Here is a 25,929-nt window from a genome sequence, read left to right on the forward strand (position 1 = left end):
TGCCTGCCATATAGCAGACACTCAATAAATATTTATTCAGTGAATGAATAAATGAAATATCCTCAGTCAAATACCATCATCTGATTATAAAGAGTCAAGATTACATCTTTATTCAGACAAAGCCATAACTATTTCTATGGGTACATATATTAGGTAATATAAAGCATAAAAGCCAGAAAGTTATACAAGAAACTCTCAAAAGGGGGAGAACAAACTAGACATTAAGAATACACTCATTTATAGTTGTATAATTAAAAACTAAAATACTTTAAATGTTCTGATTTTTTTCAAAAACCATTATTCCATTCTTAATATACTTTTAATAACAAGATCCATCTTCCCTATAAATTTTTAAAATGTTAATTTCTATTTGTATGAGAGATTTACGTCGGACCAGCAATAAAGAGAAAAACAAGGGCATTCCTGAATCTGAAGTAGGCAATGAAATGGACATTTAATTTTTTTTAATGGAAAAAACTACTAAAATTTGGCAAATGGTAAGAGTATCATATAAATAATAATGAACAAGGACAACCTTTCCTCACTGAAGGCTACACCATTTACATGGAGATTAAGAAAAACTGTTTCCGACAGAAAAGTTGAAAATGAGAGACAGCAAAAAATCTGCAGCTTTGAGTGACTTATATACAAATGAAATAATGAAGAAAAAATATTCAGTAAGGAAAATAAACTTACCTGCAGCATGTAGTTGATCTGCCAGATCATACAATAACTTAAAGTTCTCTCCACTCTTCAAACCCCGACCTCATTTAAGAAGACGGGAAAAAAAAAGAATTAACCAAATATAAACTCCATTCTGTAAAAATTTTGAACTTCATATACATGAGTGAATCTTCATATTATACAACTGCCATCTTCTCTATAAAGCCTTTCCTAAGTTCTCCAATGATACTCCTGCACTTTTCCAATAAAGCATTCAACACTACTGTAATTCTGTAATTAACTAACTGGTTAACTACTAGTATAATTAGTCTTTAAAATCAGTCTTCCCCACTAGAACAAAAACTCTTTTTTTTTTTTTTTTTTTCAAAAACTCTTTAAATACAAGATTCATACCTATATTGGTCACTCCTATATTTAGCAATACTTAACTGAACAACTGAAAGAAGACATTCCACTAGTCTTTAAACTCCTTAAGAGCAAGAATAATCCGTTTTTTCCTCTTTATTTCTCCAGCACTTTGCAATGGGCCTGGCAGAGAACATATACCTAATAAACATTTATTGAAAAAATAAGTGAATAAACTAGTCAGATATACCTTTCTGAAATATAAATTATTTCCTCTCAATGCCACTTGCAATAAGAAGTTGTTTGGAAGCTTAATTACTTCCTTTGATGTTTAGTTTGGAAAGATTTTTCAATCATAGCAGTCACTGTTTTAAAAAGTCAGCAGGCTATGAAATATGGGTCTTTTTGTTTGTTTCTTGGGGTTTTCTGTTTGTTTTGTTTTTAAATAAGAAGCATGGTATACAAAAAGAAGCAAGTCTTATGCAATATTAACAGTTTTCATATTAAATGTGAAAAAACTTCAAGTTATCCATAGAGACTTGGACTGCGTTGCAAGACTTTTAAAATAGAGCAAAGGGTCGCACAACACAGCCTTGAGATTCCAACCAGTCCTTTCTTTGCTTCAGAAGTTAACCATACTCTTCAGAATAACACAGGAGTTGGTCAAAATGACAAAGACACCAAGTTGCAAAGCTATGGAGTTGAGATTTGTACCATGCTCCCCCTGGTGCCAATGAAACAGATTTGCAACACAAGTCCAAACTATTAAACTCAAGATTTCATTTTCCTAATGGGACTAATACTCACAACTTAGTTCTTACATTTGAAAAAACACCTGTGCTCCATTAAAATTAAGTATTAATAAAAGCAAAGTATTTCAAGTTTACATCATTTTTTAAAATTACAATATTCGACTCACCACCAGACACCACCACTTTGGCACCTGTGAGCTCTGGCCGATCACTTTTTGTTAATTTCTGGTCAAGCCATTCTGATATTCCTACTGGGGAAGTGCTTGATGCTGTGTGTATTGATACATATAATAAAACAAACAGTATGAGTTCAAGTACTATAGTAAAAATAAATTTTTAAGAGAAATACACAAAGAATTAATAACAGGAAATTTAATTTTGTTAGTGTGATTTTTTTATTTTTTGCTACTAATTTCATTCTCTCTGATTTTCGGAAAGACTTAAAGGGACTGGATTCCAGCCTTCACCGTATTAGCTATATGACTTTTGAAAAGTCATTTAATTCTCTGAGTCTACCTATAAGACTGAAAAAACCCTTTCTCTAGGGGTTTAATAAGATACTATATATATTAAAGTGTTAACATCTTCCATAAATTTACTATTATTAGTCTTCCATTATATTGAAGCTCTTTTATAATAAACAATGAGAGGAGAGTAAAAAATCCTCACATCAATATAACAAATTAATCTTAATGCACCCCACCCTTACCCCTTTGATATATACCAAACTATCACAGTACAAAAAAATAATATAAATATTTTGTACTTTTGGATAAACTTGGGAATATCATTTATTTAGATGGAGCTCTCAAACACCCTGCATTAGAGATTTAACTAGAAGCAATCTCTTATTCTAATATAATGTCTGAACCAAAAATAAGAAACCAAAACAAATACAAATGAACACTCACCCTTTTCTGAACTGGCACTACCTCCACTTGTTGCTGCAGCTTCAAAAGATGTTCCTCGGACAGAAAATACCTTCACTTTCTCATCACACTTCACTGTACATATAGCATTTCCTGAAATACATATTTATTTTTAAAAACAACCATGAAAGGCAAAAAAATCCCCCAAGTATTCCTCTGAGGTTCAGAATTTACTTCACAAAGATAAGGAAAAAATAACTAGAGACCAGTTAGGTTTTTTCTACCTTTACTAAATATAGGGAAAGGACTGTAACATTGAAGAAACGTATCAGTGGCACTCTAGGTAACTTTGGATGTCTTTAAAAATAGAACAAGTGCTGACCTGCAGGGAAGAAACGAACTGGAAAAGGCTGTCACACTAACCAGGTACATTCTTCCTAAAAGGAATATAAACAAAAGCTTTCTTCTCCAAAACAACATGATCAGTAACTTAACAACATGAGCTGCAATAACTTAATAAAGACAAAGCTACCATGCCTGCTAAGGGAAGAAAATAAGTGAAAACAAGGTAGGGGCATAAAGGATGGCAAGTGTGATGCACCCAGATTTTTAAAGGATTTGAGACATTTCTTATGGATTAGCAATTACATTAAGAGTGACCTAAACTATGACCAAATACTTCCCTTTAAACACTACTAAAGATGAGAGGTTTGATTTGAGTTCAATCAGAAAGATCAAAGAGTTCATTGCCTTCTCCAGCCCCACCAGAGACCAGTGTGCTTAGCAAAAGATCAGTCAACTAAAAAGACACTGAACTGCATTTCTTAATGCAGACAGAAATGAAATAGAAGCAGCAAAGAAGACTGAAATTATTTTTAAAAAAACAGAAAGTTTTCTTTTTCAAGCGCCACTTGCAAAATATACTGAAAAAGAAACCTAATTTTTATTGATCACTGGAAAAATCTCACTCTGTACATGGAATAACCAGGAAGGAAAAAAGTGTGTTTTAACTCTATCAGAGAGAATGTTCTATCACGGTCCAACAGCAATTCTAACACTAAGATAGATCTAACACTAAGATTTTCTTCAGGAAGCTTTAGGATGATCCATGCTTCAAAATCCTATCTTCAATATTAATTTCTGCTTTTAGAATTTTCAAAAATTTAATATACTGATTAACTGTTTTCCTTGGGTACTCACCTGCATAAATGGTTCTCACAAATGTGTCAGGTGATTTGATTGCAATGATGTCAGAAATAGGGGCAACATCAAGTTTGGCTGCTATTCTGGGCAAAAGGTTCTAAAAGCAAAATAAGTAGTGAGTTACACACATACATGCTGATGGATGGCTATAAAATATTAGCAATAACATTCTCTAAAAGCAAATTCTATAGAAACTTTATTTTGAATATTTTATATTTCACGTGCATCTTTAGATACACGACAGCTTCAAGCACAACTTTTTGGATAGTCTTTGAACATAAGTAAGAGTCGATCATTACTCTAACTACATTAAGAGTTTTATGAGTTTATAGCAATAAACTACCTTAACTCAGTACGTTGAATTATGAGACATGACATTTGCTTTAATGATCATCATTTACAAAGTGTGACAGTTATAGATTACTGAATCTAGATATGATAGAAAAATATTTATAGTAGTAAAATTCTCAAATACTAAAAAAGAACATCTTTATATGTTTACTTAATGTACATGAAAGAAAAAATTCCAAATCAGACATGTTCACCTTTTTAAAAAGTGATGTTGCATTTAAAAAAACAAAAACTAACCAACGTGTCCATCAATAGGGCATAGGTTTACAAATTATAGTAAATCCATATAATTTTAAAAATGAGAAAAGTAAAGTACAACCTTTCTCTCTCTCTTTCTCTCTCTCTCTCTATATACACACACACACGTATATGCTTTCTCTGCATATACATACAACATCTCTGGAATAGACACATGTGGTGACTGTGCTCCCACTAGCAGAGATCACTGGGCAAGCCCCACTAACCCCAGGGCTTAGTTACTTCACCTCACAGTAAGAGGAAAAGAACCTCTGTGCTTTTATCCAAATTTCTTGGGCTCTAAAAGAGAATCAGTTAGTGAAGAATGAATATGCATACTTTCTAGATGCAAAGGTTCTCTTAGATGATGAGATCATCTAAGTGTAATTTTAAAAGTGAAGTGTTGCTTTTATCACACGGATAGAAAGGGTAAATCCCCCGCTGCTTTCTACACAGAGCTTACTCTATGGCATCTCCTAAACTCAGTACATGAAACCAACTCTAGCAGGTGAACTTTCATTGTAACAGCACTCAAGTTCCTCTCCTCATTCCATCCCCAAATCCTCTCTGTTCCTCTAAGAATTCTCTCAGGACCATCCTCTAATCACTCCTTTATTCTGCATCCTCTCACATGCATGTACAATTCAATAATATGTATTTTGTCTTAAAAGTTTTAATATACATCTTATATAACCTTCAACTAAGTTTATAAGCACCCTGAGAGCAGAAGCTGTGTGTCTCCACTTCTCATCTCTCTGCTGCTGCCACTGCTAAGTCACTTGAGTCGTGTCCGACTCTGTGCGACCCCATAGACGGCAGCCCACCAGGCTCCCCCGTCCCTGGGATTCTCCAGGCAAGAACACTGGAGTGGGTTGCCATTTCCTTCTCCAATGCATGAAAGTGAAAAGTGAAAGTGAAGTCGGGTCCGACTCTTTGCGACCCCATGGACTGCAGCCCACCAGGCTCCTCCGTCCATGGGATTTTCCAGGCAAGAGTACTGGAGTGGGGTGCCATTGCCTTCTCCTCTCATCTCTCTACCCTGTATCTAATAAGCAGTTCTATATAAATTGATGCCAACAAGTATTGAAAGTTGAAGTCAAATTTCCTTCTGCTACATCCTCCAACTGTAAAGATTTTCTATCTATTGTTACCTATATTATATAGCAATTTCCTTTCAACCATAATAACAGAGCTACTGAAAAGTACCATAGTTTATAAATCCACAATCAGAAAAAAATTAAGATTTTATAGGAAATAAAGGGCTTGGGAAAATAATTAAAATGCCATTAAACATAGCTCTAACTTGGTAAATAAGACATTTAGAAGATACCTGCTTTTAAAACAAACCAAATTTGTCAGCATTTAAAGCCTGCTTCAGTAAGTAACTCTTTCCTTGAGGCACCTTCTTTAACTGTTCAGGAAATACGACTGGAAATATTATTACCTGGCTGAGCAGATTCTCACACAAATTTTATGATATTCAGACTGTATTTCTTTCTAAAGTTTTAGAGTTTTTTAAAATTCCTTGAAATTTAATACTTTCTGTACTTCTACTATTCCTTGTTTCACTCTAGCACATCTTGAAAACAAAATTTACCACAGCACTTCAAGGCACACGTCTCAGTGTCCTGAAAGGATGGACGGTAAACAGATACCTCTCAACACTATCTAACAGGCTACACCACGTGGCTTCAGGGAAGGCGAGGTAATAACCAACAGTGTTCTTTTGATGCACAAAAAGATGACAGTTTTAAAATTCTAGATTACCAGTATAAAGCTGTGGTGTCTTAAAAAGACAATCCGTGAAGACCTATTACAGAGCAAATTGTTCAGCTTCACCTGATGGACTCTTCCTCATTCCAAATCCATTCAGAAGCTGCAGCACCAGCTGTAATACTGTTATGTGACCTTTGTTCTCAAAACACCCATATAGCAATCAAAGCCAGAGTATAAAGTCTAGGGAATCAGCTACAACAAATACCCTTTCTTGGCTTAACAATTTTCTTAGTGAACTGTCATCACAGAAACTCAAGACTCACGAAATTGTTTGAATCATCTAACCCCGAAACAAAACCCTCATAGATGGAATGGTCCCCAATGATCTTTTAGTCAATGCTGATCTGCAACATCCCAAAATACAGTAGCTGGATGTCAAGCCTCTGACTTAACCATTTCCAAGGAAAATGACAACTGCTACAGAGAAAACCCATTCCATCTTTTAAAAGTTCTAACTGGTAGACTTAGACATCAGCTGGCCAAACTGCATCATGTTACATATCAGAAAACAAATTTCAGGAAGGTAAATAACTCATGCAGACCACGACCCACCTCATGGCACATTCAGACATACCACAATGCATGTGATCAGATCACACTTCTCTCCACCCTAAGGATGTCTTCAACCACTACACAGCCCTTTCCAAATCTCTCAAATAGATAAACTTGGCCTTTCTAAATATCCACCAGTCACCAAAGCAAATCCATGTCTTATAATGGGTTACTAATTCAAATGGCGTTCAGACAGTTCCACATTGTTATTTAAGAAAAATACATTTAAAAATAGAGCTTTCCCCATGACAAAATCTGAAAATCTGGAAGTGGCATTATAAAAAATATGACAAAGTCTCAAAAGAACAAAGCTGTCTCTATGACCATAGCTGAAAGCCTGGAGATAGCATTTTAACAGAAATTATAGCAAAATCTTGAAAGAATAAATTTTATCAAAACTATTACATTAATTCTGAAAGCCAGAATTAGCTGTCTAAACAAAGTCTGTTGTACATTTTCAGTACCATGAAATCTAACCCTTCCAACTAGTGACATCAGATTCCACATTCTCAATCTTCTCACCTTTCCAAAGGCAGATGCTCCAGCACAGATGTGTGTGTGATTAAACTGCTTCTGAGTTGCCAAAATCAATGGTGTCAGTTCCTCTGAGAATTAAACACATTTGATAAACACATCTCATAATATTTTCATATTCAGTTTTCAAGCATAATTGAGACATTAATTTTTTCCCACTGGAAAAGCTCACCTGGAAGGAGGCCTTTGTACGCGTCATGCTGAGCCACCAGAACTTTCGCCACACCTGCTACTTTGCAGAGATCTTGTGCCACCTATGAATAAAAGTTTTTAATTATCCATCTAACAGAAAAATACTAATAGAGCCACCATTACAGATTCAACAGAGTATAAAATCTTAATGGCCACTGTAAAAAACTGTTCTTATGAGAAAAAGGGCTTCTTAGGAATAAAAGAAAATTATTTAACAAAGAAAATCTTAAGCCAATTGATCTTATGGTCTACTGACCCTAAACAAAAAGTCTTGCCTTGAAAAAAGTACAAATTGATAAACCAAAATCAACTTCGCTCTCCACTCAAATGTAATTGTATATCGTGCTCTTCCCTTTTGCTCAATACAAATATAAGTCCATCATTTTAGAAATGGTTAGGTTCTTTCACTCATAATAATGACACAGCCAATACATTTCAGACATTTCAGACTTAAGGTTCCGAGAACTAAAGAGCAAGACTTAACCACTCTGGTATGCAAGCCACTGCACTTTATCTGACAATAATGATTTTTGCTGATATTAAAATCAGTGATTCTGGGCCATAGAGAAAACCATAGAGAACCTTAGAAAACTATAGAGAAAACAGTCCACTGTCAACCCCTGAGTTCCTGCCCATCCTCATGTATTTATCTATAATGAAGCAAATTATTTTCTATTTTAATTCCTCTTTTCTCTTGTTTAGAATCAGGATGGGGTTCTGGGAAAGCTCTTTGACCACTCAGATTTTCTGTATACAGAAAAGCCATTTTTTTCTGTATACGAAAGCCATTAGAATTCCTTCTTTTAAATCTCTAAGTACAGCATGACCGGTTTCTGTTTTAGCAGAAACATGGCAACCATATTCTAGCCTACCGTCTTCTTGTTTACCTCCATGCTGATTCACTGATGAGTAAACACAAAAGGCCACGCCTTCTGCCCTCCCTCAAAGGAGGGCAAGGTTCCAACAACATTCACTCAAGAAAGAAGGCAGTGCAAAAGCAACTCTTCTGAATCAGGTATTCACTGGCAGGGGATATGGTACTATCAAATCCATCTCTTATTTCAGGCACTACACAGAAAAGTTACTTGCTGTCTATGATATATCTTCCAAGTTATATTAGATTAATTAAAATCACAGTAAAAAAAATCAAATCCAGAACTTGTATATCTGAAAGTAGGGCAACCAAAAAGATAGCTTAGCTGTCTTTCATAACTATGCAAGAGTCAACAGTTGTTAGCAGGATTTAGGTAAAGAAATCCACATAAGCACACACCTGCTTGAATACATTAAGATACCAATTTCATGTAAGAAATTGGCCAAAACAATACTAACTGAACCTGCATTATATCACATGCTCTGCATCAATGCCATGTAATAAAAAATAAATTAAACCGTCTAAAAAGTAACAAGCTCTCTTCTGGGTTTCTTCCCTTGAGGTCCAAGCCCCCAGCTACACAACTGGCAGATCCTGTATGGTGAGAGAGGCAACTGGTGGCTCCAGGTGCGTAAGCATAATGACAGCACGACTTCAACTTCACTCAAGTCCAAAGGCACAGACTCTGCAAACCTCATTAGAGTTCCTTTCCAGGGGGTTAGTTTACAGAGCTGTCATTGTCTTATGTCAACAACCAAACAAAGAACATCTTCTAGTACCAGCTGTAGTTTTGGGAAAGTCCTTGCATTTGAATTCTTACACCAATTAAAAATTAATACCCATGATACTTTTTCCAGATTTACCACTTTCAGGAATTAAAAGCAATTAGCAAGTATATTCATCAATACTAAAAAGGGATTGGCTATTAACCTCTAAGGGGACTCAAATATTATCTCTCTACTTGGTACCTGATGGCACGTGATGTGCCAGTGGAACTAAATCAAGTATTCCACGTCATTTCAAAAGACAAAATGCCTAGTGAGCAAATCTTTTAGTTTCTTTTTCACACACAGTAATGGTTGTGAAACTGACCACTTAATGAGGTTTAGGACCCAGTTTGGGTTACAGTCCTCATTATAACTCTGTCGCCATCTTTCCCTGTCTCTTGATGGCAATTTTATTTGCTATGGTTGACCTTAAAGATTTCTCACCTTGTCACATTTGGTTCCAGCTACTAAACAGGACACTTCACCTCCAAGATGTTTGGCTGCAGTGATGGTATTTAATGTAATGGGAGCAAGGGTATCATTTGCATGCTCAGCTATCACCAGGGTACTCTGAAATCGTAGCAATGAGGTCTAAAAAGAGGGGAAAAAAAAGGAAAATAATGTTGCAGTATATTTTTTGCCCTAATTGGTAAGCAGGTGTGCTTTAAAAAGAAGTGTATGCAATACTCAGTTCTATAAATGTATTATAAATACTTGCTCAATAGCAAAACTGGGCTATTTTTATCTATCACTCTATTACTGATATTCCTGCCTAATAAAAATAGAAAATACAAATTAGTATTCTACTGTTAGAAAATCTTTTTATTATTTCCAAACAACTTTCCCACTAATCTATGTTCAACAAGAAACTGATTTATGTATCTGAATTTAAAATCCTTAGAAGACATTCTCAAACTAGGTATCAACTACCAATTACATTCACTTGCAGTCAATACTACTAAAGAGCAGAGTATATCCAGGAATAATGATAATGTAATCAACTACTAAAGTTCTATTGCTTCAGGTAAAATGAATTTAATACCAAAATAACTGATAATGTAAATCTGTCTTTACAACACTACAGCAATTTTGCTAAAGTTTCAATTGTTTAAATATGCTTTCAAATTCAACAAAGCTTTGGGGCTGTATCCTGGAACCAGTTAAAATCCTTCCAGAGGAACTGTGGGCTATCGAGAAACCAACATGTAGTTCATGGTCATTCGAAATAATTTCAAACACCAGAAACACAAAGATGAACAAGAATGGTCCCTGCACTCAAAGTTTTCAAGGGAAATAAGACTTGTTCACACACAACTGCAAAACAGAATAGTTTCCAATTAATGAAGACAGCCTAAATGTTGGCAGCTGCAGATCACAGAGAATCAAGAGGAAGAATGGAAGGAAGTTTAGGTGTTCTGACATGTGAAAGGATAAGGAAGCACACCACAGGCCTGAGGAAAGGAGAAAATCTGAGAACTGTCCTTGTGGAAAATGGCAATGAGAAAAACAGGCAGTGATGATCACATGTCATGGTTCAGTGGTTTGAATTCAGCAATAATCTTCTGATCTGGCGTTGGAATGAAGAAAGCCTAATATAAAATGTACGCAGAGCTTGAATTTTATAAGGAGGTTATAAATGAAGGGAAGCCAGGCACAGGACTACAATGCTGGTCATGCAACTAAATCAACAGAATACATATTTTTTGTTTACTATATTGTACATATCCTGGTAGCTCAGATGGTAAAGAATATGCCTGCAATGCAGGAGACCTGGGTTCAATTCCTGGGTCGGGAAGATCCCCTGGAGAAGGGAATGGCAACCCACTCTGGTATTCTTGCCTGGAGAATTCCATGGACCATGGGATCATAAAGAGTTGGGCACTACTGAGCAACTAACATCTTCACTTTGATCTTTTAATTAATACTTAGGCATACCAGTTCAACTAGTTTGCATAGTCATTTAGGTTACCAGAAATTTTTTATGATTATAAACAGTGCAGAGATGACCCTTCTCATAGCTCTCTGCACTCTTCCTCAACAGATGAGATATCCTTTTAGTCCAGTAAGACTACAAGTTCAGATTGGAACTTGGCCAGGTTACTTTAGCTACTCTGCTTTCATAGATGACTAAATCAGATTCTGTACAACCTTCAACAAGATCGGGGCCCCTTTGCCCCTAAGCTTCCTACCTCTACAACTGCAACCCATTCCTTGTCCTCAGCCCTCTAAGCCTCCTTGATCCTTGATGAACCAATCCCAGAGCTGAGGGCCATAGATTCAGGGGTAGAAATGCTTCCAAAGCCACAGAATTGAGGATGGGAAGAGGACACTGAAGAATTTGCCAGAGGACAGAATTGATACATTGTTTATTAGTGGATGACATTTATCTTTTTCCTCCTTGTTTTGTTTACTCAAAGGGAGCAAGAAAGGGGGAGAAAAGGAGACTTCTATTTTTGCTAAATCAAGTCTCTGTATAGATTTTATGTTTTTATAATTTAGAAAAAAAATCTCACAGGAGGTGAGAACTTTTATGGTTAAGGTTAGAAATCTTTATGTACATCTTAAGATTCACTTCTTATGACAAAATCCAGGAATGTTAGATCAAGAGATAGACACACTTTCAAGGCTTTTAACATTGATTGATGCAAAATGTTCTCCAGAAAAGTTGTAGCAATTCACAATTCCTGGGATGGCATGAAAATTCTTAGAAGGCAAACACCATGCCTGTTCATTTTTGTATCCCCATTGTCTAGAACAATGTTTTTTCTGATATACACCTGTAGAATTACATGGTACTTCTTTTTTAATCAGAGGAGCACCCAGTAAAGAACTGTGTAATTAGGATCCAATGGCATAATTTATGATTCAAATCACATTTAACAAGAATTGCCAGTAACAAACTATTTATTACCAATATATATCAGACACCATATTTTTGATTATGCTTCACATATCATTTACCATAAAATTTATGAGTTTTTCATCATCATTTAAAGAATAAATCCAGGATTTGGTGGCAGAAGGCCCATATTTGCTATAAATTATAGTTCTATAATAAGATAAATTGGGTAGTTTCCTAAGGAATTGTCAAGCTTTTCAGAACTTCCAAGGGAACACTGCATATTCTTCTTAAAAGGCTATTCAAAAAAATTTTAAAGAATAAACAACACCAAAAGAATATATAAGAAACTACTCAGTCCATCTATCTGACCAGTCTTGACTAAACACTACATATATCCTAAGACACTTCACATTACTTTACCAACTGACTCCTTTACAGTTTAATATTAAGGCTTCTTTTAATTCACTAAGGTTTCTTCTAATTCAGTATTCTACCTTCTATTCTCACATACCGCCTCAAGAGAAGCTGCAGAACCTAAACATGGTTATGTAGCTTATTCAGCAATAACAGCTGTGTGTAGCCTGCAGCAGCAGAAATTGGTCTGTGGCCTTTAAAATGTTATTCCTTAAACCAGAGCTCAGTTGCTTCATCTTCAAATTGAGGGAGACAAAGTAAACTGAAGGTTTTCACACTATACTCTATCCAGGAAGGCACCGCTGGAACCAGCACCTAGAATAAAGTGAGCACCAGGCAGGCAGGGCTGCCAGAATGGTCCCTCACTTTGCTTTACCCAAATTAACCAAACTAATATTATTGAGCCCGCTGAAAAAGAAAGGAAAGCGAAAGTTGCTTAGTCGTGTCTGACTCTTTGCGACCCCATGGGCTATAGCCTGCCAGGCTCCTCTGTCCAAAGAATTCTCCAGGCAAAAATACCAGAGTGGGTAGCTGTTCCCTTCTCCAGGGGATCTTCCCAATCCAGGGATCAAAGCCCTCTACTAAGATTAAATTGTATTTAAAACTCAAAAATCCTTTATGATGTGGTACTATTACTACCTTGAGTTTACATATGGAGGAACTGGAACTTAATGGCTACAGACAGGTAGCTGGACTCAGATCTGAGGTTTGTAATTAACAGTTCTCCAAGCATTACCATTTTTAGCTGTTTTATATATGGATCATTCCTGTAATATTTCACCTAGCAAATATTCTCCTGCTAAAAATAATAGAACTGGTCAAAAAGATGACTTCAAAGGCCTCTTTTCCAGTTCTAAAAATCCCACAACACTAAAATCCTATTTTAAATACAAGTGGTGTAGCATATCACAAAAAGATTCTAAAAGTACAGGTCCCATTACTGAAAGGGTTTTTAAATGCAAGTTGTTTTATTACCTTGTGATCCACTGCATCTGCAGACTTTAGGGCCCTCTTTGTTTATGAGGAAAAAAAGAAGCCAAATCTTCAACATTTAAAGATAACTGTTGAAATACGCAATAAGGTAGCTGCTCAGAAAAGAATCTCAATCTCCTCAAAACACTGCTACTTAAATTAATTAATGCAGACTGGTACCACCACCCGTTTTCTCATCAACCTTTTTGTGTGTGCGTGTGTGTGGAAGAAGTTTATTGGGGATCACTCTTGGCTCCCCATGAGGCATCAAGGAAATATAAGCGGGCAGTGGAAGCAGCTGAACTGCAATTCTGCAATGCAGCCACTAAAGAGCTCTCAGCTGATCTCACAAGGGAGCCCCGGAACTAGGATGGCCCATCACACTTGCCCAGAATTGAAGCAAGGGGGCTGCAGACTTTAGATGCGCTTTTATTTGGGGCTTTTTTTTGAATAATCAAACTAACATGACTAATGCACTTTTATTTCTGTTTCAAATTCAATCCTGGAAATAATACCATGTTTAAAAGGCAAGATATGTATCATATAAGAGAGCTCCCTGGTGGTTCAGCGGTTAAGATTCAGGGGGTGCAGACTGGATCCCTGGTCAGGGGACTAAGATCCCACATGCCTTGAGGCCAAAAAACATAACATAAAACAGAAACAGTATTGTAACAAATTCAATAGACTTTGAAATACTTTTAAAATTTTCTTAAAAAAAAAAAAAAGCACATACAGTACATACTAAATTAAAACAAAGGTAAACAGGTGAGTTAAGACAGACAAAACTCAAAAATGAGGTGACCTTGTTACCTAAAGAAAATCCTTTACCCTTACTATTACTTCATTACCCACTAACAACAGTTGTAGTTCACCTTAGTTCACAAAGTAATTTCACAGGTTTCTCCAGCTCCCTAACTAGATTAATTCTCTCCCCCAGTACATATTCCCCAAAGACCCTATACACCTTTCATGATCACTCTTAAGATAATGTGTTCAATGTCTGTCTTCCCAGTCTGTTTGCAAGGCACTGGGCAGGGACTAGGTCTGTCTCAGGAGAAGGCAATGGCACCCCACTCCAGTACTCTTGCCTGGAGAATCCCATGGATGGAGGAGCCTGGTAGGCTGTGGTCCATGGGGTCTCAATGAGTCGGACACAACTGAACAACTTCACTTTCACTTTTCACTTTCATGCATTGGAGAAGGAAATGGCAACCCACTCCAGTGTTCTTGCCTGGAGAATCCCAGGGACACGGGAGCCTGGTGGGCTGCCGTCTATGGGGTCGCACAGAGTCGGACACGACTGAATCGACTTAGCAGCAGCAGCAGGTCTGTCTCACTCTCCATTGTGAACTCAGTATCTATCTTTGAGTTTGATACATAGTGGGCATTCTGTGAATGTTTAGTAACTAAGAAGTTTCCTCCAAAATGATCAAAAGCTAAAAAGCAACCATTTTTCTGTCATTGATAATTTAATTATCTAAGTACTTTAATATGTGTGTCTACCAAGAACAGTACACAAACGTGCTAAATCACTAGAGATACCCTATCATACTTTTTTTTTAACTGATTTTTGGCTGTGCTGGGTCTTTGCTGCTGTGCGCGCTTTCTCTAGCTGTGGGGAGCAGGGGAAACTTTGTTGCAGTGTGCAGGCTTCTCATTGTCCTGGCTTCTCTTCCGTAGCATGGGCTCTAGAGCGCACAGGCTCAGCTGCCCTGTGGCATACCAGATCCTCCCAGACCAGGGACCAAACCAGTGTCCCTTGCACTGGCAGGCGGATTCGTAACCACTGAACCACCAGGGAAGTCTTCCCACTCCATCATATTTTTAGGCAACTTATCTGAACTTACTGACTAGACTTAGTTCCAAGTAGTAAAGTGAAGTTTTCTTTTACATACCAGCTCATACCCTTATTAAGCTGACTGGCCTTTATGAGACAGTACCCTTCAAGGATAGGACTTAGAGAGGTTATCATCTCCCCACCCTTTCAAGGCTAGACTTCTTGAAAACAAAGTCCTTACACACAAACTCTGCTGCCTCACCTCACTTCTGAACCTTTACTCACAGCAAACTGGCTTTCACTTCCACTCAACACTGAATCCAATCTCTTCAAAGTCACCATCAACCTCGGATAGCTAAAGTTCAATGAGCACACTTTCGTCCTCTTATTCAGCCTTAACAGTTTTGATCCTGCTTGTTTTTCTGTTCTTTCAGGAGCAACCAAGGATCACTGTTGCTGATAAAAAGTCATGTACAACTCTTTTGCAACCCCATGGACTCTAACCTGCCAGGCTCCTCTCTCCAAGGGATTATCCCAGCAAGAATGCTGGAGTGGGTTGCCATTTCCTTCTCCAGGGAATTTTCCCAACCCAGGGATTGAACTCATGTCTCCCGCATTGCAGCCAGATTCTTTACTGTTGAGCCTGGGAAGCCCGTTTAACTGTATGTTCTTGTAGTGAACTACAACAGGAGTTGGAAGAAAAAGAGTTGGGACCCTAACTCCCTACTTTACCCTTACAAACCTACTCAAAACATAAAGTAGTAAGAATAAACATAATCTACCTCCCCCACCACCTTTGAAAACTAAATGGGATTATGGTAAATAGGCAGAGGTCTTTTTGTTTAACTCAAAAATTAAAAAGCAGGTACAAACTATAAAATCTTTCAACTTCTACTGAAAAAGACAAATAATATATAATTAGTTACCCATCCCTATTTTAATGTAACTTTTGTAATTTAAACATGTATATTACATTTCTGAACTTTAAATTACTTTAACCTCTTTAGTAATAAAATACAGTAGCTTTTAATCATGACTAGAAATGTCATATGACATTGACTATATTATTAAAAACAGTCAATTTACTTCTCTTTAAAAACAGACAAGACGCTTAAAGTAGACATGTTGGCAGCAGCATAATTTTATTTAATTCACCTCATGCAATAAATCTTTCAGTACCACATCAAAGTTGGCTTTCTCTCTTCCTTCAAAAGAAATTAAAATCTGCATGTGAATTACAGAGTTCAATCTCATTCATCAATGATAAACCATGGACTCTGAAAAATGTCATGTTCCTTCATGCCAGTTTCATAGCTTCTGAATCATAATAGATATGTCTTCCTGTCTGGGAATGAATACAGTAATAGGCAGATTCAAATAACCTTGAAAGTGTTGCTGTACTCTCCGTGTAAAATATCTCTTTGGTATCTTGAAAGTATAAGTCGTTCAGTCGTGTCTGACTCTTTGCGACCCCTATGGACTGTAGCTCACCAGGCTCCTCTGTCCATGGAGTTTCCCAGACAAGAATATTGGAGCAGGTAGCCATTCCTTTCTCCAGGGGAATCTTTCCGACCCAGGGATGGAACCCAGATCCACATTTCGGGCAGATTCTTTACCAAATGAGCCTCCAGGGCAGTCCCTTTGGTATCTTACTAGTCGACAAATCAATCTTAAATGCAAATGAATAAAATAATACTAATAATTCAGATTAATATTCTTGCAAGAACATTAACTACCTATTTTCCTCTTAGTGTGCTCCTCAGCTCTTTGTTTTGGATAGAAAACACTTTCATTAACAAGTAACACTGAGGAGCCCTCTCCAAAGATGAAGGACTTTGCTCAAGGCCACAGATAAGCCAAAATGGAAACATAACTTACGTACCAAACGTGAGTCATTTAACTTACATTCTAACAGCTTAAGGTATTTCTTTTCTTTTTTCACTGACTGTGATGAAAAACAAATATAAAATTTACCATCTCAGCCAATTTTAAATATATAGTTTAGTAGTGTTAGCTATCGGAGAAGGCAATGGCACCCCACTCCAGTACTCTTGCCTGGAAAAATCCCATGGACGGAGGAGCCTGGTGGGCTCCAGACCATGGGGTCACTAAGAGTCGGGCATGACTGAGCGACTTCACTTTCACTTTTCACTTTCATGCACTGGAGAAGGAAATGGCAACCCATTCCAGTATTCTTGCCTGGAGAATCCCAGGGACAAAGGAGCCTAGTGGGCTGCCGTCTATGGGGTCGCACAGAGTCGGACACGACTGAAGTGACTTAGCAGCAGCAGCAGCAGTGTTAGCTATATTCACCTTGTCATGTTAACATCTTAATCTTTTAAATCTTTTAGTAGATTAATCTATTGTTAAAAATATGACTTTGTAGAAATGTATCTTTCTAAATTTATTCAGTTAACTACAGAAAAATTTTTTTAAATTTCTAGAGTATGGAGTCAGATAAGCCATTTTGACTTTAGAGTATCATAAGTGTAAGTAAACAGGCCAGATTGAAGGGACTTGCACTTCAGAAATCTGGCACAACTTGACCACCAAAACATTTAACAGTAGTAATGGATTATGGGAAATAGATGGGGAAACAGTGGAAACAGTGTCAGACTTTATTTTTCTGGGCTCCAAAATCACAGCAGATGGTGATTGCAGCCATGAAATTAAAAGACGCTTACTCCTTGGAAGGAAAGTTATGACCAACCTAGATAGCATATTCAAAAGCAGAGACATTACTTTGCCAACAAAGGTTCGTCTAGTCAAGGCTATGGTTTTTCCAGTGGTCATGTGTGGATGTGAGAGTTGGACTGTGAATAAGGCTGAGTGCTGAAGAATTGATGCTTTTGACCTGTGGTGTTGGAGAAGACTCTTGAGGGTCCCTTGGACTGCAAGGAGATCCAACCAGTCCATTCTAAAGGAGATCAGTCCTGGGTGTTCTCTGGAAGGAATGATGCTAAAACTGAAACTCCAGTACTTTGGCCACCTCATGCGAAGAGTTGACTCACTGGAAAAGACTCTGATGTTGGGAAGGATTGAGGGCAGGAGGAGAAGGAGACGACAGAGGATGAGATGGCTGGATGGCATCACCCACTCGATGGACGTGAGTTTGGGTGAACTTTGGGAGTTGGTGATGGACAGGGAGGCCTGGCGTGCTGCAATTCATGGGGTCACAAAGAGTCGGACACAACTGAGTGACTGAACTGAACGGATTATAACTTACTGAATGAAGCACGGTTTCTTGAGTTCATAAATAATAATACAAGACTAACAAATGTAGGAGGAACGATGGAATTAGAAAAATCACCATTTTATATCACAGTAATCATTTCTCAGGCAAGAAGCATCACCAGATAAGACTAGTGAGTGAAAGGCTGATGAGAAACAGAAGAGTTATAGTCTCAATGTATATACCCATAAATTAGTTAAAAATCACAAAGGGAGGAGTAGTAATTTGACAGTGGAGAAACCTGCTGAATAACATTTTAGCCAAGTAATTAATACCACCAACAATGGAATAAACCAACATTATGAGCCTCCCAGTATGATCCACTGAGAACACAATACCACTTCTGTAAAACTCCTGCCAAAAATACATAACCTAAAACTAACCAGAGGAAACACTGGACAAATGTAAATGGGAGACAGTCAACAAAATAGAAGGCCTGGGGCCTTCAAAAATGCCATTGTCATCAAAGCCAAAGAAAGGCTGAGGAGCTTTCTAACAAAGACTGAAGACACATGAGAACTAAATTGCAAGGCCTGATTCTGGACTATCCTAGACTAGAGTAAGAAATATGCTACAGAAGCAAACTGGTACATACAGAAATGAATAAACCCCAAGGTCCTACTGCTGAGCATCAGGGAACTATAGTTAATATCCTAAGATAAACCATAATGGAAAAGAATATAAAAAAGAATGTATATATATGTATAACTGAATCACTTTGCTATACAGCAGAAATTAACATAACACTGTAAATCAATTATACTTCAATTTAAAAAACAATACAAAAAAATACTGCTACAAATGATTAACAAGACAACTGGTAATACATGAATAATACCTGTAGACCAGATAATGCATAGTATTGTATCATTGTTAAACTTGCTGATTTTGCCAATTATACTGTGCCAAAGAATTGATGCTTTTGAACTGTGGTGTTGGAGAAGACTCTTTTGAGAATCCTTTGAACAGTGAGGAGATCCAACCAGTCTATCCTAAAGGAGATCAGTCCTGAATATTCACTGGAAGGACTGATGTTGAAGCTGAAACTCCCAATACTTTGGCCACCTGATGTGAAGAACTGACTCACTGGAAAAGACCCTGATGCTGGGAAAGATTGAAGGCATGAGGAGAAGGGGACGACAGAGGATGAGATGGTTGAATGGCATCACCGACATGAGTTTGAGTATACTCCCGGAGTTGATGATGGACAGGGAGGCCTGGTGTGCTGCAGTCCATGGGGTTGCAAAGAATCAGACACCACTGAGCAACTGAACTGAACTGTAGTTATGAAAGGTACATACTCCTTGTTCATAGAAAATACACTAAAAGTTTTAGGAGTAAAGGGCATGTCTGCAATATAATCTCAAATGGTTCAGAAAAATAACAGGATGTATATATGAAGAGAAATAAAGCCAATGTGCCAAACTGTTAACAGCTGGTGAAATTCAGAAAAGGGTTTTGAGATTTCTTTGTGCTGTTCTTGAAACTTTTCTGAAATTTCTAAATTTTTAAAGCTAAATATGTATGTGTATTTATGTATTCATTCTAGAAGTGTTCCTGCTATATTCCTGCTGCTGCTGCTTCTAAGTCACTTCAGTCGTGTCCGACTGTGTGACCCCATAGACGGCAGCCACCAGGCTCCCCCGTCCCTGGGATTCTCCAGGCAAGAACACTGGAGTGGGTTGCCATTTCCTTCTCCAATGCAGAAAAGTGAAAAGTGAAAGTGAAGTCTCTCAGTCGTGTCCGACTCCTCGAGACCCATGGACTGCAGCCCACCAGGCTCCTCAATCCATGGGATTTTCCAGGCAAGAGTACTGGACTGGGTGCCATTGCCTTCTTCGCCCACTATTTTCCTATATCCTTGAAATTCAAATCTCTCAGATGTTTCCAATGACTTTGGAGGAGTTACTTTACTTAGCATGACTTCAAATTCTGCAAATAAGTCGTAAAGGTCAAAGTCTTTGGCAAACCACAGTAAAATTTGGAAATACTGTCCATGTATATTGGCAAACTGTGTTTAGAGTGATTACTTAAGTTAGTCGTTCCACTTTTTTTTCTGTTGAAGTGAAGTTGCTCAGTCGTGTCCGACTCTTTGTAACCCTGTGGACTGTAGCCCGCCAGCTCCGTCCATGGGATCCTCCAGGCAAGAGGAGTGGGTTGCCATTTCCTTCTCCAGGGGATCTTACTGATCCAGGGATAGAACCCAGGTCTCCTGCATTGCAGGCAGACTCCTTACCATCTGAACTACCAGGGAAGTCAAATAACTGAGTCAATAACTATAAAATAACTGAGTCTCAAATGCCCCCTCCACAACTATTTCTCTTAGGCCAGACTTCTAACCTGCCCACAAAACTACCTTCTCATTACTGTATACAATAAGAGTGTCACTTCGATACCTGGACCTTTTTCCAAATCGATGCCTTTAACTTGTTTATGTCTGGATCCGCTGAGGAAAATATCTGGGAGAAAGACTGAAGGCTGACCTGAAGGATATGGGTTTGAACTGTGTGTGTATGAGGAGGGGGAATGGAGGGTTGGTGGGTTTTTTTTTTTTTTTAATGAAACAAACAATACACAAGAAAAGGACCTACAGATATCTAGAAAGATTGCTAACTATGTGTCAAGGAGAAAGTCCCAGCAGGATATAAGAAAATATGCGTGCACAAGAAAAACTGTAGAAAAAGTACAAAACCACAGGAAAGTTTCTGACCCAAGTTTAGCAATCTTGTCACTTAACCTAAGTGTAAATTAGAAAACCTTCAGAATCTACAATATAAATTGTTACTTGACTTGTAACCGGTCAATCTCCAAATACTAGTGTCCCATAGCATTAGACAAAAACATATTTTCTATTAGTCTTTCTCATAATAGAAAAATGTGGTAAACTCATGAGTTGTAACTAATAAAAGCATCAAAAACTTAGCGCTACCAACAGTTCCCCAGATACTTCACCAACAATCTGCTGGATTAAAAAAAGCAAATTGGCCAAAGTTGTCAATACAATCACCTAAACTCACCACTGTCCCATTTACCAGAGAGCAGACCAAGTTTCCAAAACCACATTGCCCCTCGCCCCCGGTACTTGACAGTGAGTGGATTCGAGCAGCCGTAATGCGCCCAGGGAAAATGTATAATTCTTTCAGAAACGACACCTTCGAAGCTGAACTCAAGTTTTTTATTTTTTACAAGGCATCCCAGCGGCGACATTTTCCTCCCTCGGGTAAAGATTCACCGGGGACGCAGATGCTAGCTCTCCGCCAAAGGTGGAAAACCTGGCGGCCCAGCAGTGCAAAGAGGAAAGCTGGAGGGCTGGAGAAGGGCTGCCAAGAGGACGCGGAGGGGCAGCGGGAGTTAGGTTCGGTACTTTGAGCTCTGACCTCGACCCCCAGCTGGCGACCCGGAAGGAAGCAAGGGCAGGCCCCCAAAACTTTGAACCCGAGCTCCAGTTCCACCCGGGCCTGCCAGCGCGAGGGCCAGCTAGGTCTGGGGATGGCGGTGACCTTCGCCCAGACCTTCACAGGAACAGCAGATTGAGGCCGGGCCGTCACCGGGCTCGGCCCTCCCCGCCCGGACTCACCGCCCGCCGGAGCTGCCCAGGAGCCGCGGCTCGGAACATAGTGCCTGCACCGATTCGCCTCACGGCAGCCGAGAGCAGACCGAACTGCAAATGCTCCGCGAGTCACCGTAACGCTCGCGAGACGCGGGAACGAGAGCAGGCGCCCCAGGCGAGCCGAGACAGCGCGAGCTTAAGGCTTCTGCCCGCCGATTGGGCGGTCGCGCAACCAATGGGAAGGGCGGAAAGTTAGGGGCTGGACTTGGGAGTGGGACAAAAGTGGAGCTGCGTTAGATAAGAAAAGGCAGGGGCAAAGCAGGGGAAGACCGGGTGACGGTAGCTCAGACTACCTGCCGGTCCCAGTGTGCAGTGTCCAGTTACACCAGATTTATGACGTCACTGTCCTGACTTCCTAGTCCTCTCGACTAAGTCCCCCGCTCAAGCTCTAATTATTCGTCTGCCTGTTCATTTGTTTACAGGTATCAGTGCTAAGATCTGCAATATGCTAAACACATTTTTCAGGTCAGGGCAATATAATAAAAGGATGCGTGAAAGGTTGACTTCACCAGACTCTGAAGGAAAACGTATCATTAATATTACGGAAGGAATAATTCCTGGAATTGGTGATGTTTGAGCTGGGTTCTAGAAGGGGAACAAACAGGGAGCCCAAACGAGGAAGGAACAGGACAGGAAGATCCCAGAACAAGGGGCAGGCTGCTGTGTGCTGCCTATAGAAGGAGGCAGATTGGGAAATGTCTTGAATTGGGGTGTAACATGCGGCCCCACCCAAGCCCTCTTCTCTCCCTACTCAGCCCCAACCACACCTTGTCTTCAGTGCCCATGACTGCTAAATCTCTCCTGACCTTTGGATCCACTTGGCTACTGGGCAGCTCCTCAGAATGTCTCTCAACACCTCAGACCCACACATTCACAACTGACTGGGCATTCCCATCCAGACTTCATTCTCAGCCTGTATTCTGTTTCTCGGACAAAGCTTTCCATCTCCACCCAACGGCTCAAGCCAGAACCTGAGGGTCACACTTGACTTGTTCCTTCCTTCATTTTCTATCCTATCAGTCACTAAATTCTAGAGATTCCACTCCCCCAAACAGCTCCCAAATCCACCCAGGACTCTCTTCTACCCCTGTCTGTGTTTACACTGCTTCAGTTGCTTCTTTACTGTTCTCCCTGTTTGCAGGCTTCTCCACCCTTCAATCCATCTCACAAGGCAACCAAAGGGCTTTTCAAAAGGATAAACCAGTGATGGATTCCCCTGCTGAATACACTTCAGTGGCTCCCCATTGCTTTTAAAATAAAATGCAACCCCCTTAATGTGAAGTATAAGCCTTGTGTGAGCTAATCCCTTCTTCTTTTACCCTCTTTCCATCTTGCATGGCCATACAGAACTTCCTTCAAATCCTCCAATACCCTATTCCCTTCACCTCCCTACTCTCTTCCTCCTTCTCCCCTTTATTCCTTCAACTGTTTAATATTAATACCTATTCATTCTTGATATTTCAACTTGGACTTTCCTCTCTCCCCCCACCCCCCACCACCACCACAAGTAACTCTGAATTAAATCTCTCTTCCATGTGCCCCTATTTTCACCTATACTACTTCCCCTGTATATGGAGGCAGTTGTCACATGGGTTGTAACAGCCTGGTTACCTGTCTGTCTCACCCATCTGTCTGTAAGACCTGTAAAGGCAGAGTCTGTCCTACTTGTTTTTATTAATGTGTCTTCACACCTTGCACACAGCCTGTCTTATAGGAGGTATTCAATCACTAGTTGTTGGATGAATCAGCAAATCAATGAGTGGCTTGCTAAAGAGTCTGAACTTTAAGCAGGGGAGTGATACGTTCAGAAATTCTTAGTCCCCTATTTTGTAACAAACTACCTTTCCAGCCTTGTTGAGACTACCAACAAATCCCACTGGCTCTACCTTCAAAAGATGTACAAATTCCAACAAGTTCCACCAACATGTCTTCATTCCTCCACCACGGCTACCTTCCCTCAGGCCACTATCATCTCTCCCCTGGATCATGGCAGGAACCCCCTGACTGGTGTTCCTGTTTATACCTATGCCTCCTGAAGTCTCCTCTCCAAGCAGCAGACTAATCATGTCCTCTGCTCAAAGCCCTCCTCTCCACTGCCCCCTGTCACTATGCCCCCCCCTACACTCTGCTGCTCCTTGAACACCCCAAGCAGCTCCCATCTCTGGCCTTTGCACTCGCATTGTTCCCTCTGGCTGAAATGCTCCTCACGTGGCTCTGTTTCTCACTTCATTCAGGTCTCTGTTCAACAGCCACATTTTCAAAAAGATTGACCTTGGCCACCCTACAGAAAACAGTCCCCCTCCCTCTGCACTCTCTGCCATCTCCTTTGACTTTCCTTGTTGGCATTCATCACTACCTAACAGCATACACATTTCTATTCTTTTGTATTTCTTGCTAATCTCCTTACATGGGAATATAAATTCTCTGGAGCAAGAACTTTGAGCCAACAAACATTCTCAGGCCCTATACTTCGCTTGTTCTTCCCTCTGTCTGGACTTGGCAATCCACCTGGCAGATTCCTATGCCACCTTAAACATTCAGCTCACAGGCGTTTCTTCTGTAAGGCCTTCTCCAACCCTCCAGGGTGAATGAACCCTTTCCTCTTCTTTACTCTCTATGACCATAACTTGAACACCAGTTACATCTACTTGGAACACGTCTGCACCCACATGGTGGGGTGGAGCTGGGGACCCCCTCTGGGAGTCTGCATGTAGGAGCTGCCATTTAGGACTCCATGTATCACTGCATTGCCTCCCAGCCAAGTTTCCCAATTGGACAGTCCTGTGGAAATGGAAAGAAGAGGGCAGGGTGCTTTAAGTAAAAACTGAAAGGAGTATTTTACTAAAAATGATGTGGAAAAATTGGTACACAAACCAACCTCCTTCCCCACCTTCACACCCATGACAAAGCAAAACACAAAAGAGAAGAAAGGCTTCCCCTCCCCCATCCTGCCTCCACCCTCGCTGGGGCAGCTTTGGCACCACCCAGGCTCCAGTGAATCAGCAGCAGCTGTGCCCAGCAGAGGCGCGCAATGTCCACGGGGACAAGGTGGTTCCTGGCAGAGCAGAACCAAAACCAAGAAAAAGGCAGAAAACTGTCCAGGTCTGTGATGACTGACCAGAGCTGCTCATGGAGTGGTGGCCAGTTCTATGTTCACAAGCCGGTCAGCAACCACCGAAAAACATGTGCACTAAAACATCTTAGAGGACTTCCCCTGTAGATATTTGGGCATCTGTCTTTCCCCCTCAGTTATGAGCTGCTTTTGTGGCAAGACCCAGTCAATGGTTTTTGGTATCTGGTTCATGTTTACTGAGTGTTGTAGAAATGTTTGTCCAAAGAGAAAAGGCAGGAAGGGAAAGGTGAGGGGAGGGAGCAGTCTCCACAGTCAACCTCCAGTCTCTGAAAAAACACGTCACCTCACCTCACCTCTTTCCTCCCCACAGGCCAGTTTCAGGAGCAGCTTCTCTGGGATTCCTGGTGAAAACTTAAAAGAGGAGCGTTAGTGGGATGAATTACAGCCCCAGCTGCAGCAGCTCTCTGGGGAACACACTTGGTACTCACTGTCTCCTTCCTCGTCAGCCATGCCAAGTTCCTCTGCCCTCAGCTGGCACCTCCTCTGGGCTCAGTGGCCTGCCTGCTGATCCAAGCCCCTGACCACTGGCCCTTCTTAGCCCAGAGTAGTTGCATTTGTCCATTTATTGTCACAACTGGGCAAGAGAGTACTGAGAAGCACCCAAGTGGCTCACTCTCGGCCAGGATGACGACTCTGCTTCTAGCCTGCTGGTCCTTGCATACGAGGTGCCCAGAATGCAGTGGCATCTGTAGCTAAATACTTCAATGGAAGTAAATACTCCAGGAAGTAAATAAATACTCTGGGCTGTGAGGCCTGGAAGCCGAAGTTCCTCAAGAGCTCACAAGAGTGATGGTAAAGGAGGTCCCTCCTGCT

General features: G+C 39.8%; 1 protein-coding gene across 1 annotated transcript in view; it reads right to left on the reverse strand.

The window, feature by feature from the left end:
- ETFA (electron transfer flavoprotein subunit alpha) overlaps positions 1-22,116 on the reverse strand; it is a 69,648-nt gene extending 47,532 nt beyond the window's left edge. Inside the window, exons 1-8 of the mRNA XM_027521286.1 lie at positions 21,951-22,116; positions 9,581-9,727; positions 7,476-7,557; positions 7,292-7,374; positions 3,851-3,950; positions 2,693-2,803; positions 1,949-2,050; positions 697-765 (exon numbers count right to left, since the gene is read on the reverse strand). Of these exons, the coding sequence (XP_027377087.1) occupies positions 697-765; positions 1,949-2,050; positions 2,693-2,803; positions 3,851-3,950; positions 7,292-7,374; positions 7,476-7,557; positions 9,581-9,727; positions 21,951-21,989 (733 nt within the window). The 5' untranslated portion in view covers positions 21,990-22,116. The remainder of the gene's footprint in view (positions 1-696; positions 766-1,948; positions 2,051-2,692; positions 2,804-3,850; positions 3,951-7,291; positions 7,375-7,475; positions 7,558-9,580; positions 9,728-21,950) is intronic.
- Positions 22,117-25,929: the final 3,813 nt, after the last annotated feature.

This window comes from Bos indicus x Bos taurus, chromosome 21, assembly GCF_003369695.1.
Source record: "Bos indicus x Bos taurus breed Angus x Brahman F1 hybrid chromosome 21, Bos_hybrid_MaternalHap_v2.0, whole genome shotgun sequence".
NCBI lineage: Eukaryota > Metazoa > Chordata > Mammalia > Artiodactyla > Bovidae > Bos > Bos indicus x Bos taurus.